This window comes from Dermacentor albipictus, chromosome 8, assembly GCF_038994185.2.
Source record: "Dermacentor albipictus isolate Rhodes 1998 colony chromosome 8, USDA_Dalb.pri_finalv2, whole genome shotgun sequence".
Lineage (NCBI taxonomy): Eukaryota > Metazoa > Arthropoda > Arachnida > Ixodida > Ixodidae > Dermacentor > Dermacentor albipictus.
The window spans coordinates 82,447,460-82,461,542 of NC_091828.1; the positions used below are offsets into that span (position 1 = coordinate 82,447,460).

Here is a 14,083-nt window from a genome sequence, read left to right on the forward strand (position 1 = left end):
AACATTACGCGGAAGCGTCATGACCAGATGAAAGGTATTGAAGGACACTGACAATACTGTACACTTCAGCTATTTGTTAGTAAATTACAAATAGTATGTAAGCATGTAGAAATGTAAAAAAGCAACTAGGACTTTCTCTAGTAGGTAAATTAACCACACGAATGGAAAACAAAGTGAAACTGCACAATGCATATGGCACATACACAAAACAAAATGATAAACGGCACCATTCCTCTAAATGCAAAAACACTTCTCACTATCCAAAGCCGAGATAGAACAGTCACTTTTGTACACGCTCGTAGACTCGAAAATGGTAAGTGACATCGCCTTCCTGCTGGAGTTCCTCAGGGATGCCATCCTCTTTGACCAGCCGGAACTTGCTGGCGTCGAATTCTGGGAAGAAGACGTCGCACTCGAAGTCATTGTCAATTTCGGTGAGGTATATACGGGCACAGTGGGGACTGTCAAGCAGCTCACGATAGAGCTGAGCACCTCCAACCACAAACACCTTGTCCACCTGAAAAAAATGAAAAATAAGCAAATTCTAGGGTTTCACCTGCCAGAACCACGATCCGATTAGGAGGAAATCTGTAATAGGGGGCTGTAGTTTCAATGTGCATCCAAATCTAAGTGCGAGCATTTTTGCATTCTGCCCCCATTTAAATGTGGTTGCCGGAGCTGGCATCGAATCCTAGACCGTGAGCTTAGCAACTTGAAGAAATGTAAACAAAAGTGAACTGGTGATGTTTACGACTGATCTCAGTGGTCGGTATGAAACGGGGTTTTCTCTATACTAGTAGTAGAAAACTTTGTTTTTCTAGCTCGTCAAGTCGGAGTGCTTCTGTATTTTCAAATTGGTTGGTTCAGATCAGCTAGCATAGCTGCCAACCTGTGAACTTTACAACTACTAACAAAGGAGAGAGGTCATACTACGCATTTTTCTTTAGTTTAATTGCCCTGATCACACACACCTTTTATGGGATATATATGCACTTCATTAACAATTATTTCTTCCAGACGCTGCATGCAAGCGGCTACAAACTTGAAACAGCAGCTGCTTTCTCAACGACTACACTGTAGCCCGTTTCAACTGCCTCAAAAAACTTGTCAGAATAAGCTCGCTTGAAACAGGTTTATTGGCAGGCATATGACATCTTGCACTGCTGCGAGGAGTCCAGTGCAGTTACCATCCCAATTTCTTTTTTGCATGCATATTTTTTTGTTAGCTTGTGCTGTTCCATATTTTAAGGACTCAAAACTGCTTTGTAAACAGATTTTTTTTCACAAAGCTTGACACAAAATTCGTAAAATTATGAGCTGAAATTCATAAACTACAAATAATTTGAGAGTGTCAGCAGGTATGAACTGGCTATAGGGCAAGTTTACCTCTCTTGCCACCAGAGTATAACCAAATCCGCCAGTTCTAGCCAAGCCCATAGTTTGGCTAGAGCTGGTGCGTGCTGTCACTTCTGCAGAGATCCAGCACAGAGCGCGACTGCTATACTGCAAGGATTTCCTTCATTCTATTCTAATACATTCTTATCACCCAATGTTCACAGCCTGCCAACCCAAGTGGTAACATTGGCGGACAGCCGCTCGGACCATTGGCGAAGCAAAGAAAGGAGTAGTACTGAAATAGAACCGGTTCCATTATCCCGGCCCACTATGGTTAACTCTGACACGTTTGGATTTGCAAAATACAAGCACTATTGAAGCGCTCGCACAAGGATTTGGGTGGCCACTCAAAAACAGCCCGTGAAATTCGACATTAGAAGTTCAGCAGCTCCATTACAGTGCCATCAAAACTTACAGTTAATACGGCATCTGAAGCAGGAATGCAATTGCTATATTGCAGTGTTCATTAAAAAAAGAAGAAACAAAAGCTTCCGCAAGATAATTCCTATATAGGTGCAAAGATTTGACTGGTGTTAGACGTGATAACCACCTTTGGCCAGAACTAAGATAACCTCCAAATCGGTGCTAACATGTGAACGATACTCGGACTTGGAAGCATACTATGGCCAGAAATAAGGAACCAATATCACATACATATATCCACCCTTCATCTGGACTTGTATATCTGAAAAATTAAGTGGTGATGAGTTTTCAATTAAATTTCATTTTTACATGAACTTTCCCAAACAGGGTTTGGGGAACCTTTCCGTGGTGGTGTATGGACATCCAATCACCAACCAAATTCATATCTGTGGATAAACAAATCAGCACATTACCATTCCATAAAGTAATAATTTATTGCAACTGGTCATACTTGAATCAAGCAAAATGCAAAGGAAGAGAGTTTTAAAGGGCGGTGCAGCACTTGCCTTCCCAGCATCGATAAGCGTCCGCAAAAGCTGCAGGGCATCTGGAAAGCTGGATGCCACGTGGTGTCCCTCTGGAACCTCGGTCAGAGTCTTGCTCACCACAACATTTATCCTGTCGCAAACAAGCACAACATTGTGAGACATCCAGCAAGTGCGAAGTTATATGCACACGAGAAGTATTACAGGCAGCTTCATTCAGAGCGGATGACACCTAACCTAACCAACTAGTCCAAGCCGACACCTCACTGAACTAAACTAACCAATCCAAATGTGGCGATTGAGGTGCGACAGTACTTGATCACGTGCCTTAATAGGAATGAGTGCCACACAATATTAAAACCTATGTTTCACCTGTGAAATACTGTATTGTAAGTGAAACCCAATGTATTTTGTTCACAGTATGTAAACGCTGGAATACAATCTATCCGATTTCTAATACTAGTTGCGCTATGACGTCCCCACGTTTGGTCATTTATAACTGCAGGTGTGCGCTGGGATGCCAATACGAGCATGCCACCCTGTGATACTATACTATATTACTACTACTGCAGCTAGTTAATGCCATTACAATTTGTAGGCACCACAGCTATGACTGCTACTGCTACTACTACTACAGCAGCTACTTGCTACTAGCTCCTACAACTACTACGGCTAGTTAATATTACTTCAGCTAGTTACTAGTAGTTTCTGTTAGCGCAGCCAAGCACAACACTTACGACTAGTTACTACTGAAGGTAATTGCAGTGGCTAGTTCACTACTGCAACCACAGTTACTGCTGCCGGCAGTGAATTCTACACTCGGGGTAACCCTGCCGAGGCATTTGACCCTGCTCTCGCCGCTACCTGTCGCTCAGTGGCCGAAACTTAGGCGGCAGGGATTCCCACGTGAGGCGGCCCATGACGACGGCGTTCTGCTTTCCCTGCGTCGCCTCCTTCGTGAGTCGCGAGAAGTGGGCCATTTCTTTCTTGAGGCTCCACGGCAGGGCATTCTTGAAGCCGATCCCCCGGTTACGGCACATTGCGGCGATGGCGAAGCACGACAGCGCGTTCGTGGCGTTGCTCGGACACATCGTTCGTATCAGACGGGCGATGGCAACTGAATGGCGCGCCTCGAGCGACTTCACCACAGAACACCTATACAACTTCACTACCTTCCGTCGAAGTCCGTTATCGCGGCTGGAGGTTTTTTTTTTTTTGTATTCGCCGCTACTGGTGGTGGTGGTGATAAACTTTATTGAAAGGGGACTGCAATCGGACACTTCAAACAGCGAAAAGTTTATGGCGGTAGAAAGCGCGCGAAAAGACGGGAAGTGCAAAGGTGAGGGCACTGGGCATGTGAGCGTGTGAGCCCATTATGTAAACATTCCTGCTTTACTACATCGTTCACTTTTGTTGAGTAAGCTTTTGAATAAAAATTAAGATAAATGACGTGATGGTAAAGTGGGTTAAAACCAAACGTATAACCTCCTTGAGTAAATCTTTTTTTTTTCTTTTTTTTCTAAACAGTGCGAGACCAAACATTACTACATTAAGCAGCGTCGGCCAGTTTCGGTCGTATGCGCGCGCCCCTTGCGGCGGCATTGTGTTCGGCGAACGTAGGCGACGCCATCGTTCGTGCTGCTCTGACGAAGGCGGCCTCGATTGCGTTTCTTTCACGGCTTTTCTCGCCACCGTCTGCAAGCTTGAAGCAGAGTTGCACCCGTAATCAGGGACGCGGTTCGACCGCGCACCGAGACTTGGCACCATGAGTTACGGCCGGGCCCCACCGACGATCGACGGGATGTCCTCCCTGAAGGTCGACAACCTGACGTACCGCACCACGCCGGAGGACCTCAAGCGCGTGTTCGAGAGGTACGGCGACGTCGGGGACGTCTACATCCCGCGTCACCCCTACACCAGGGAGAGCCGCGGGTTCGCATTCGTTCGTTTCTACGACAAGCGCGACTGCGAGGACGCCATGGACGCGCTTGACGGCTACATCATGGACGGCCGGGAGCTGCGGGTCCAAATGGCGCGCTACGGTAGGCCTACCGACCCGTATCGCCAGTCGTCCTCGTCTCGCTACGGCACGTCGAGTCGCCGGTCCCGCTCACGATCGCGGAGCCGCGGCCGCCGATCTAGGTGAGTGCTTGTTTGAAGCACTAATTGGATCATTCTGACCTTGTGTTGCTATTTAAAGCGGCTTCAATAGCATGGAGTTGGTGCACACCTTTGTTTCGCGCGTCACGCGCATGATGGCAGCACCGTCGCTCGAGTTGTATCAACGCCTCGTTGTTGTATATGTCGCAGGTCTTGTCGAATATTTCTATTGTTGCAAGACGGTGCTACATGTATCGGGGTCAGGTGTTGCTGTCGTACTTCGTTTGCGCGTCATTCTTTGCTTTAATTTGAAATAATGGGAGAAAAAAAAAATGTCTTCTGGTTGTGCTCATATCACTGGAAGGACGTGTCTTGCCGTGCCAAGCCTTCAACGGGGCAGTAGTGTTCTCGCGAAACAGCAACCAAACAATGTGTGATGTGGCGGGGGCCGAACATATCTGTTCCAATCGAACAGCAGTGCGGCGTAGTTTGCTTTCTGCTGTGACAATGCTTGCCCCAAATGTCATGGCGCAGGAGCCGCAGGCGGTCACGGTCTAGGTCGCGCCGCCGTTCCCGGAGCCGTTCCCGGTCACGCCGACGCCGTTCAAGGTCCCGCTCCAAGAGGTGAGGCACGCCGGCTTCATTACGCTTTCGCCGAACTTGCGCTTTAAGCCTTTTAAAGGCCCCCCACCTGGGTTTTTGGAGGCAAATTGAGAAGGACCGCGTTGCGTTGTAAACTGAACTCGACCTAGCAAGTCTCGGCAATTTCGATTCGCCATAACGCACCCACCCCCCCTCTTAAAAAAAAAAAACACATTGCCACTCGTAATGTCACACTGGCATACCAGTGTTGAGATTTTTTCGTGAAGTTCGAAGAAGCGAAGTTTCGCTTTAGGCAACATTAGAAACAATAATGTTTAAGTGAATGGAAACATGTTTTTGATCACTCGAAATGCTAAGTCACTCTAAAGTGATTTTGCGCCTTTCATAATGCTAAGTGCCTGTTCAGATCCCTGAACGAGGAAGAAAGGAATCGAGATGTACAGTTTTCGCAAGTCACAACCACATAAAGCCGATAATCGAAGATGTGGACGTTCGGTGCACAGCTTGCGGAGCCGAAATGGAGACCACTGAGCATATAGTGCTGCGATGCTCAGACTTTCACCCGACCCTGGCAGAGGGAACAGTGGCAGATATGGAAGGGGCATTAGGTTTTCCCGGGGAACGAGGGCAAATAGACGAGAAAAGAGTGGCAGTAACGAAGTGGAGGCTAGAGGATTGGTGGAGGAAGTCAAGGGATAGATAAAACCATAAATCGGGGAGATAATGCTTCCTGTACTGTTTTAGATAGTTATATTGGGGGGAAAAGGGGAGTAAAAACTAGGTTAAGAAAAAGAAGATATAAAGAAAGGAAAAAAAGAATAATAATAAAATAGGAGGGGGAGCAAAAGGCAAGGTGGCGCCAGCCGCCGCCCGTTACAAAGGGTATAGCCGCCATCCATCCATCCATCCATGACAGCAAGGAAAGCATAGGAGGAATTGTCTATTTATGTGAAAGTAGAAATTATAAATGAAAGTAGACAAAAATTGGCATCAGGTGCGATACAAACCAATGTATTTGCATTATATGTGCTAGGCTCTTAGGAATTGATCTATGGCGGCACTGTTTTGCAGTCCACTTTCCTGGTTATTTATCTGTGTACTGTAGTTAACCCTGCGATTGTTTACTAGTGCCACCACTCGCGGCCTTGGCGACAAATGTAGAGACAATGCCCTACATCCGCCTTGTCTCATCAAAGCCGTGATTGGTTAGCATCCCTAGGGTTTACTATATAGTACACGGGAAAGTGGACTGCAAAAAAAAAAAAACGGTGCTGTGGTCGCTCATTTGGTAAAAGCATTGCACACATAATGTGAAAATGTGGGCTCGTATCTCACCTGTGGCCATGTTTTTTTTTTTTGCCCTCTTTGATTTTTATAATAATTTCTACATTTCACAAATCATTTCCCCTATGCTTGTTGTCATTGTCTGGTGGCTTTATGTGGTTGTGACATTCATATCCCTGTCACACAAGCAGTTTTCATTCTCACAGAAGCAGATGTGCATCAAATAATTTTGACCATGATGCAAGCATGAAGCTTGCGTCAGCATATCAGCGAACAGACGGGGGTTTGTGACCTAGCAGTGCTAAATCTCTGTTTTTCCCACCTAGAAATTGCCATGCCAAATTAATAGACAGTGCCAGCTCGTAAGCAACCACCGCAAACTGCAGCCGAGCCTAATAGAGTTCAACCTTCACAGACTCGGGTACATCCAAATGTGCTCGTGAGACAGGACTACTGCCATGCCTGCCAACTTCCTCAAATTTTTCATAAAAGTTTACAAGTTCGAGCTCTTTCTATGATCTTGTGAATGTTTTGTCAAGTTATCCGAAAAGTAAACTGTTTGAAGAAGTTGTTCGCTCTTCAATCCCTTACCATGCTTCTGGAACTCGTCTGATTATGAGAGGACATCAGAGGAGTACCAGCTACCAACTATATTCAGACAAGTTCCTAAATTATGTAAATTTTGCAACAACAAAAAAGAAAGGCACAGTCTAAAAGCAGTGTGTTGCTTGTTAGGTTATGCTGTTCCAAGTTTGCTGATGTGTTGTGCCTAAAGGTAAACAATCATTAATCCCATAGTGTATGTGCTCAAGGCAAACTTCAGCTCTTTTAAACACTGTGTACACAATTGTGTACATCATGAACTCTCAACTCTTCCCCTGAGCAGGGCAAAGTTTTCACAATGTCGCATCTAATCGAGAACAGTCAGAAATTATACATCTGGGCTCCAGGAGCATGGGCCACGATGGCAGCATGCGAGTGCGGTGTTAATAAATATGTCATTATGTCGTTGGCATTGGCTAAAAATCACTTGCCTTACACATATTTTAAAACTTGGCAGATGAATATAATAGATGTAAGTTGCAAAAATATTATTTTCCAAAAATATATTTTTAAATTATTTTTCCACCTAGGGACACCTCCCTCCCCCACTTAAATCTACCATATATGCTCATTTTGTTTGCTGTCTCTTTAACGTGGTAGCCATGTGCAGTGGGTTCTGAATAAATACCATAATGCTGTAAGAAACAAATGACTTTGCAGTGTTTACACTATGTCCACATTTTTGTTTGTAATCACTGCATGTTGGAGGTGTGCACATACACTAAGACGGTTTGTGGTGCTCTGGCTTTGCATCATATCCAGATCCCGGAGCCGATCCAGGGATCGCCGGCGATCCAGAAGTAGGTCCAGGAAGAGCCGTAGCAGAAGTCGACGAAAGAGCCGCAGTCGTAGTAGGCGCAAGAGCCGCAGCAAGTCTAGGGACCGTAGCGTCTCCCGACGTCGTGAGGCAAAGAGGAGTCGATCAAAATCGAGGGGCCGCAGCCGCTCAAAGTCGCGCGGTCGTAGTGTGTCAAAGCATCGTAGTCGCTCAAAGTCCAAGGACCGCAGTCGAAGCCGACACCGCAGCCGCTCAAAGACCAAGGAGCGAAGCCTGAGCAAGCACCGCAGCCGCTCAAAGTCCAAGGAGCACAGTAGAAGCAAGAGACGTAGCCAGTCCAAGTCAAAGGAGCGGAGCCGAAGCAAGCATCGAAGCCGATCGGAGTCCAAGGAAAGGAGCCGGAGCAAGTCTCACAGAAGCCGGAGCCGAAGCCGCAAGGAGAGCGAGCCGCGGGATCAGAGCCACAGTCCGTCAGTGAACGGAGACTCCCGCATGCGGAGTGCATCGCGCAGCCCACGAGAGAAGGAGGCCCGAGAGGACTCGCGTTCACGGTCACGCAGTCCAAGGCAGAGTGGCAGCCCCGCACCGGGAGAGTCCGATGGGGCAGCCAGGGAGAAGTCCAGAAGCAGGGACCGGTCACGGTCCAAATCGCAGGACTCCAACTGAGGCACGTGAGAGTCCTCGCAGTCTGTTGAGGGTATTGCACCCAAGCCAGGGTGTTCATTGGAACATTGTTTATTCTTTCATTTCATGTGTTGTGTGCACCTTTTGTAAAAAGATGTACTTGTTCCAGCAACTTTCTCTGGATGAGAATTTCTATCACCCTTTAGCGGTAGTAGACGTAAATCCATGCAGTTTTCTGTAGCTTTGTGGAAGGCTTGATTGGCAGTTTCCAGTCGATGTAAGATTGGTCTTTTCACACCTAATGTGCAGGTGGCTTCTCATTTTAGTGTTATGCATTGGCTGTGCAGGACTGAGCCGAAAAACTAACACCCGAGAGATTTATGTCATCTTTGCTTTGTCACATAACACTGTAAATGAAACTTCTTTTTAATTACCATTGTTTTCTGATTAAAACCTGCTTGTGTGTTTCACATTATTGCTTTAATCATTTTTAAATATGGCATGGATATATACCTCTTTTCAGCAGTGTGAGGTTCAGCACTGTTACTGCACTTTTTTCCTTCTGCATTGTATAGTTGGTACTACAGAGTGTTCATTACGTCTGGGCTCAAGCACAGCCCAGCATTTCACCCGTCACAACATTTTTGACCTGTTGCAGTTTCAGAAGGAACTGTATGGTGCTAAGGTGTTTGTCACAGTTGCGTTGCCTCTACCTCTCATTCTGTGTTGTGTGGCTGGCAGTGTTTAACGCTGAAATGTAGTGGCACGTGTGTCGTGTTCATCTTTGACTGTCATAAACTTGACGAGGGCTAATGAGGCACAAAATGCCACAATGGCTTATGGTCCCCTTTCACATTGTAGTGTTCATGCAGCCTGATCTTGGAAGTTGGTTGTGTAAAGGGCGTCATTGTTAAGAGAGCCATGTATAAATAGTTCTTCAGGCTTAAATGTTGCTTCTTTTATGTGGCCTTTTCAGACGGAAATTGGATGTTGTAGTTTTTTTTTCTTTTCCATGGCAGGATGCCGTACTTGCCTGTTTAATCTGTAATGAATGTTTAGTGCACATTGTCTGCAGCAGTTCTAGACAAATGCTGCTTTTCCGGCTTCAGAAACAGAGGCATAGTCTCTCATCGCAGAGGTAGACAGCTCCCCAATGTACTGTCTGCAACAGCTATTACGCTCTTCTAGGACTGTGCCACCATTCCTCATGCTGGAAAGAAAATTGCATTTCCAACCTTCTATAACTAGATTCTACATCCACAGACAAGCAGGATATGGTGTTGAAAACTAGCCGCAACATACAGGAAGCGGCAGAGCACTTTAGCCGGAGGATCCATTTATGCAGGGCTCTCTGTCGATTCGACATTATATAAGTGCACAAATGCAGTTGATGTATCGCTCCTTTCAGCCGATGTAAGTAAATGTAGCCTGCGGTGATGCAGGCCCACTGCCCTGTATGAAATAGTGCATTGGGTTGTTCGGGACGTGCTTTCCCCCACTGGGGCAAAGGAGCGCCTCTTGGCTGACTCGTGTTGTGGTTGTGCCCCCTGTCATGCCTGCAGGCGCTGTGAGCTGCAGGAGCTGTGAGGGTGTTGGTAAGGCGGTGCTTGATCGTACGCTGAGTTGCTGCTGCTGCCGTGGCTGGTTGCAGCCTGTGCCGAGTTCGGGCGGAGATGTGCTGTTGGGCTACACGTCGTGTTTGCGATCCTCCTTTTCTTTTTCTTTCCTCCTCCACCTCCTTCGTTCTCCTGCAGACCCCTGCCCTGTTCTCTCAGACCTTGACAAAACGCTGGTTTCTGTGGCTTGTTTTGACAGCGGCTCGTGGCCATGGCAAGAATGTGCAGACTTAAGGAACTCTGGACAAGTAGTAGCATAGTCTAGTTTTGCATAGCTTGCATACAAAATTGGGCTGCTGCCTTGGAATAGATGAGTACGTCTGAGGTTACGGTGCACTGAAGTGCAAGTTGTATGTGACGTATAGTAGCAGGGCAAAAAGCTGTTTGGCCATTGGAAGCAGGTTATTGTTAGTAAGATGAGCTAATTTTGTGTTCATACTTTTAAATGACAGTGGAAGTCTGGTCTGATTTAGGGCAAGCATAGGATAGTATAGACTTGCATTATTGGAGCCTACTCAGCATCTTGGATAAAATACTGGCACAAACGGCAAGAAACGACAGGTTATTGGAAGAGCTGGTTTACCTTAAAAGTAATGTAGGTCAGCTTATTAGGCATATAATAATGACATTTTTACGCTGCTAGTTATAACAAACGAGGTTACTTGTAGCCTTCCTGGCTTTCGCCACTGAAACTTCAGCGAAGTGTTCCAGTTTGCGGCCGGCAGAAGGCGGCACTTGCAGACTGCTGGTGTGGACGGAGCGTCCCGCGGTTGCTGTCCAGCCAGCGTAAGTATAGCGGGCTCGGGGGGGCCGGGGGTCACGTATCGGCTACACCCAAATTGGAAATTGACCGAGTCTCGCCAACAGGCCGGGCTTGCCGTGGTGCGGTGCGGGAGCGTTGGTTGGCTCGTGCCTGCTGTTGGAGTTGCGGCGGCGGTTGAGCGTGCCTGCTGCGCAGTTGTCCGTGCCCGCGGTGGGGGACGCAGGCCCGGTTTTTGGTTTGTTTCATTCCACACGTTTCTCCAGTGCAGTTCAAAGTATGCAACTTTTTTTTTTTTTTCTTCAGAGCATACACGGGCAGTATGTGCTGTCTTGCACGCTGCTGGCGATGTATCGCGACTAGCATTGCACGAGGCATGTGCAGTAGTGCCTGTAGTTTGTGACTGCGGTTCTAGGTATCCAATAAAGCTGTAGAAAAAGCGGGTGTGCGTCTTGTCATTTGGCATTAAAATGCGCTTGGTTCAGCTGCAGATCTATGGTATTTCCGCAGCCTTGCTGAGATGCCCATTACCAATAAACGTTAGACTGGAGTTTTCCAAGATGCGTAGCGCCACCTGCCGTTGCGAAGAGGCAGTAATTGAGCGTTGCGAAACCCGACTCTTGCTAAGTTGCCTGTGCAGCTAGCGAGTGCGAAAAAACGATTTAACTAGATTTTGGCCCAGCCAGAGAGGTATGAATTTCTACGGTAGTCGAACGCGCCGCCAAACTGCCTTAAAGCGCTTGCTAGCTCGCTTTTCAGACTGATGGCGGAAAGGACTGCAACCGCGATTGCTCCGCGCACTACGAAGAAACGCCGCAATCGACGCTACTTTTGCGTTGTAAATTGCCATGAACATGAAGGACGGAATAACAACCTTCAGTTTTACCGATTTCGATCGCGATCGTATGAAGGGGAAAGGCGAGAGCGCTGAATACGGGCTGTTCAACCTGTTGGGTAATCGAATTATTTGCATTCCCCACAACACAGCGACTCGCATGAGAAAGTGCGACAATTTTGTTCTGTAATTGTGTTGCATATCCCTGACGGAGGACAATTGTAACCAAACGAACATTCAAGAATCTGCAGCCGCCACTTCGTTGGTAACAAAACGTGAACCATCCTGCTTATGTGCCATCGATATCACCACCTTTTAACAGACGTCCGCCTCCGCTTGACTCAAGTGGAACGGAGAGATTTGGCAGGTCAGCTTAACCAAACATTTTGGTTCGTTGATGAATTTAAAATCCTGTTCTAGAGCATCGCGACCTCAATTCTACTTTCGGTATTTTGTATGTCCTGCGCCGATACAACAAGCACGTTTCGCAATGTGGTGAGCCTGCTCGACTGCGTCTTTCACATGTGAGCAATAAAGTTGCTGTAGGAGCACTGGATGAGTAATTGCGAAGTAACGCACGTGTGTAAAGAAAAAAATGTCGCGTTTATTTAGATTTATTTGTGCGCGCTTGTTGCTTCAAGCATCTGCGAAAAGTTCAAATTAAGGTACTGAGCGATGCTGCAGCTCCTGCGAGAAACATGCAGCGCGTAGGCACTGTAGAAAGCTTACTTTCGTTATGATCGCACGCTGTTTGCTGCCTTGGAAAACGTTTTCTGTTTGCTGATCTGGAAAAGGCTATGAAAGGATTTACTCTCTGTAAATAATTGCGAGACAAAACATTAAGATAAAAGACATAAAATATAGGAGATACTTAAGTCTTGTGTTCGGGACACATTCAATATGAACGAAATTTAAATGCTTAGATTTTATGCTGATATGCCTATAAACAAACCTGATACTCGCCCTACTTGCGAGTTGCAGCACGCTGAAATAACACTTGAGACTTTATTTTATATCGTACACGTACTTCGCCCTGCTGAGCTTCCTTTTCGAAGCGTGGATGGGCGGAATAAGCTTTCCAGGTCCTTGATTTTTAGGAAACCGTGCCTCAACACAAACGAAAGAGAAGGGTCCATTGTGGCCTATGCACCTTCGCTTGCGGACAGCTCTCCTTGCACTACTCAGTTAGCGCCAAGGCTGCGATGGGGGCGCTGGTGATGGGTTTTTCCGCAGCGCCGCCTGGGCAGAGTCAGGTGGGAACAAGGAGGTGAAAGAAAAACAGTTTTTCTTCAACCTCCTTGGGTGGGAAGCGGGGATAAAGCCTTTTAGTAAAGTAGCGACACTCCGGACACTCCTCCTCCGCCTTCACTCCTCGTTTCCCCTCTCACGCTCCCTCCTCGATCGCGGCGCCACCTACACTGCTCGAGCGTAGCAACGGACCCAACGTGTGCTCCTCGCCACTCCGTAGACGTTTCTCGAGCAAAAATGGCGCTAATGTAAGGCGTGAAGGTCCACGTGATGCTATTAGGCCAATAGCGGCATCTGCCAGAGCGCGCGAGGAGTCGGTATTATTCAAAGCGTGCCGCTACTTTACGAAGTTTAAAGGGCCCCTGAAACGGTTCGGACAAATTTTGTAGGCGCGTAGGGTACAGCTTAAGTAGAACATTCGCACCACAATTTAAGTGAAGCGTTACGTGTTAATGGAGCTGCAAGCGATTAGAAGTTACCCTCCTCCCTAGCTATGCTTTTCCTCCTCAACTCACTCGCCGAGCGAGCGGCGCTAAGCTCCGCCTTCACTGGTTCAGCGTCACGATGCGACGTCACATCGCTCACTTCCGGTTGTTTAGGAGCACGCCCCCTCCCGCGCGAGACCTCTCCACTAGTCGCTTGGCCGTCGACCGAGAGCTATCGAAGCAGCGTGCGTTGCGAGCATTCTGTCGTAGCGACGAACGTGTCCGGTACTCCGCTAAAAACAGGCAAGCTGGTCATTTCGGCAAATGACTGGAGGCATAAACTCAAGCTGATGAAGGAACTTTAGCGTAGACGTACGTGAGCAGCCTGATCGGTCTGCACGGTCCAGACACTTGCTGGCGCAGCGCTTAACCAGTCAAACAAAGCGCTAATATTGCTCTAACCAAGTGTAAAGCATTTTAAACATTTATAAATCAACGTGTTGATGATTACACTCCTGCGAAAAATACACACCAGCAGCAAAGAATACACTTCGTTGCTGCTACTGTGTATGGTTGAGCTCTGTGCCACCAGGTGGCTGCACCGTGCAGACCGTTCACATTTGCCCTTCTGCTCATCTCGTGGCTCATCCCGGCACAGTCAAGCGGCCAGACCCTGTCCCCTTGCGCTTGCGTTTGCCCTAATACTGGACTCGCGGTTTGCAGGTCGCTAGGTTTGCAGTCCACAAGGCAACAAAGTCGAATCATAGTGCTCACGAAAAGACTGAGACCGACTCTGACCGCGGAGCTCTCGTCAAAATGGAGTACGTTGTAACACAAGCAGACGACACTTGCTGTGTGCCGGAAGTGCTGAAGTGTACTAAAAAACTATTCTTGTGTATTCTCT

The 14,083-nt window shown here is 47.3% G+C and overlaps 2 protein-coding genes across 3 annotated transcripts; one reads left to right on the forward strand and one right to left on the reverse strand.

Annotated features, from left to right (window-relative positions):
• Nucleotides 1–57: 57 nt before the first annotated feature.
• Nucleotides 58–3,733, reverse strand: Dhfr (dihydrofolate reductase). Its single transcript, XM_065427707.2, has 3 exons — nt 3,168–3,733; nt 2,325–2,436; nt 58–517 (listed from the first exon to the last, which is right to left on the reverse strand). The coding sequence occupies exons 1-3, from the start codon at nt 3,392–3,394 to the stop codon at nt 281–283; spliced, it is 576 nt and encodes a 191-aa protein (XP_065283779.1). The 5' UTR covers nt 3,395–3,733; the 3' UTR covers nt 58–280.
• A 173-nt stretch (nt 3,734–3,906) lies between these two features.
• On the forward strand, nt 3,907–11,113 carry LOC135898639 (serine/arginine-rich splicing factor 2-like). 2 transcript variants are annotated; one of them, XM_065427701.2, is made up of 4 exons: nt 3,907–4,445; nt 4,938–5,027; nt 7,656–8,338; nt 9,858–11,113. In XM_065427701.2, exons 1-3 carry the CDS (start codon nt 4,069–4,071, stop codon nt 8,335–8,337), a joined length of 1,149 nt encoding a protein of 382 aa, XP_065283773.1. In that variant the 5' UTR covers nt 3,907–4,068; the 3' UTR covers nt 8,338; nt 9,858–11,113. The 2 variants fall into 2 exon arrangements, 1 of the variants encoding a protein (XP_065283773.1); XR_010563379.2 differs by having other exon boundaries at nt 3,908–4,445; nt 7,656–10,697; nt 10,779–11,113.
• The last annotated feature ends 2,970 nt before the right edge of the window (nt 11,114–14,083 follow it).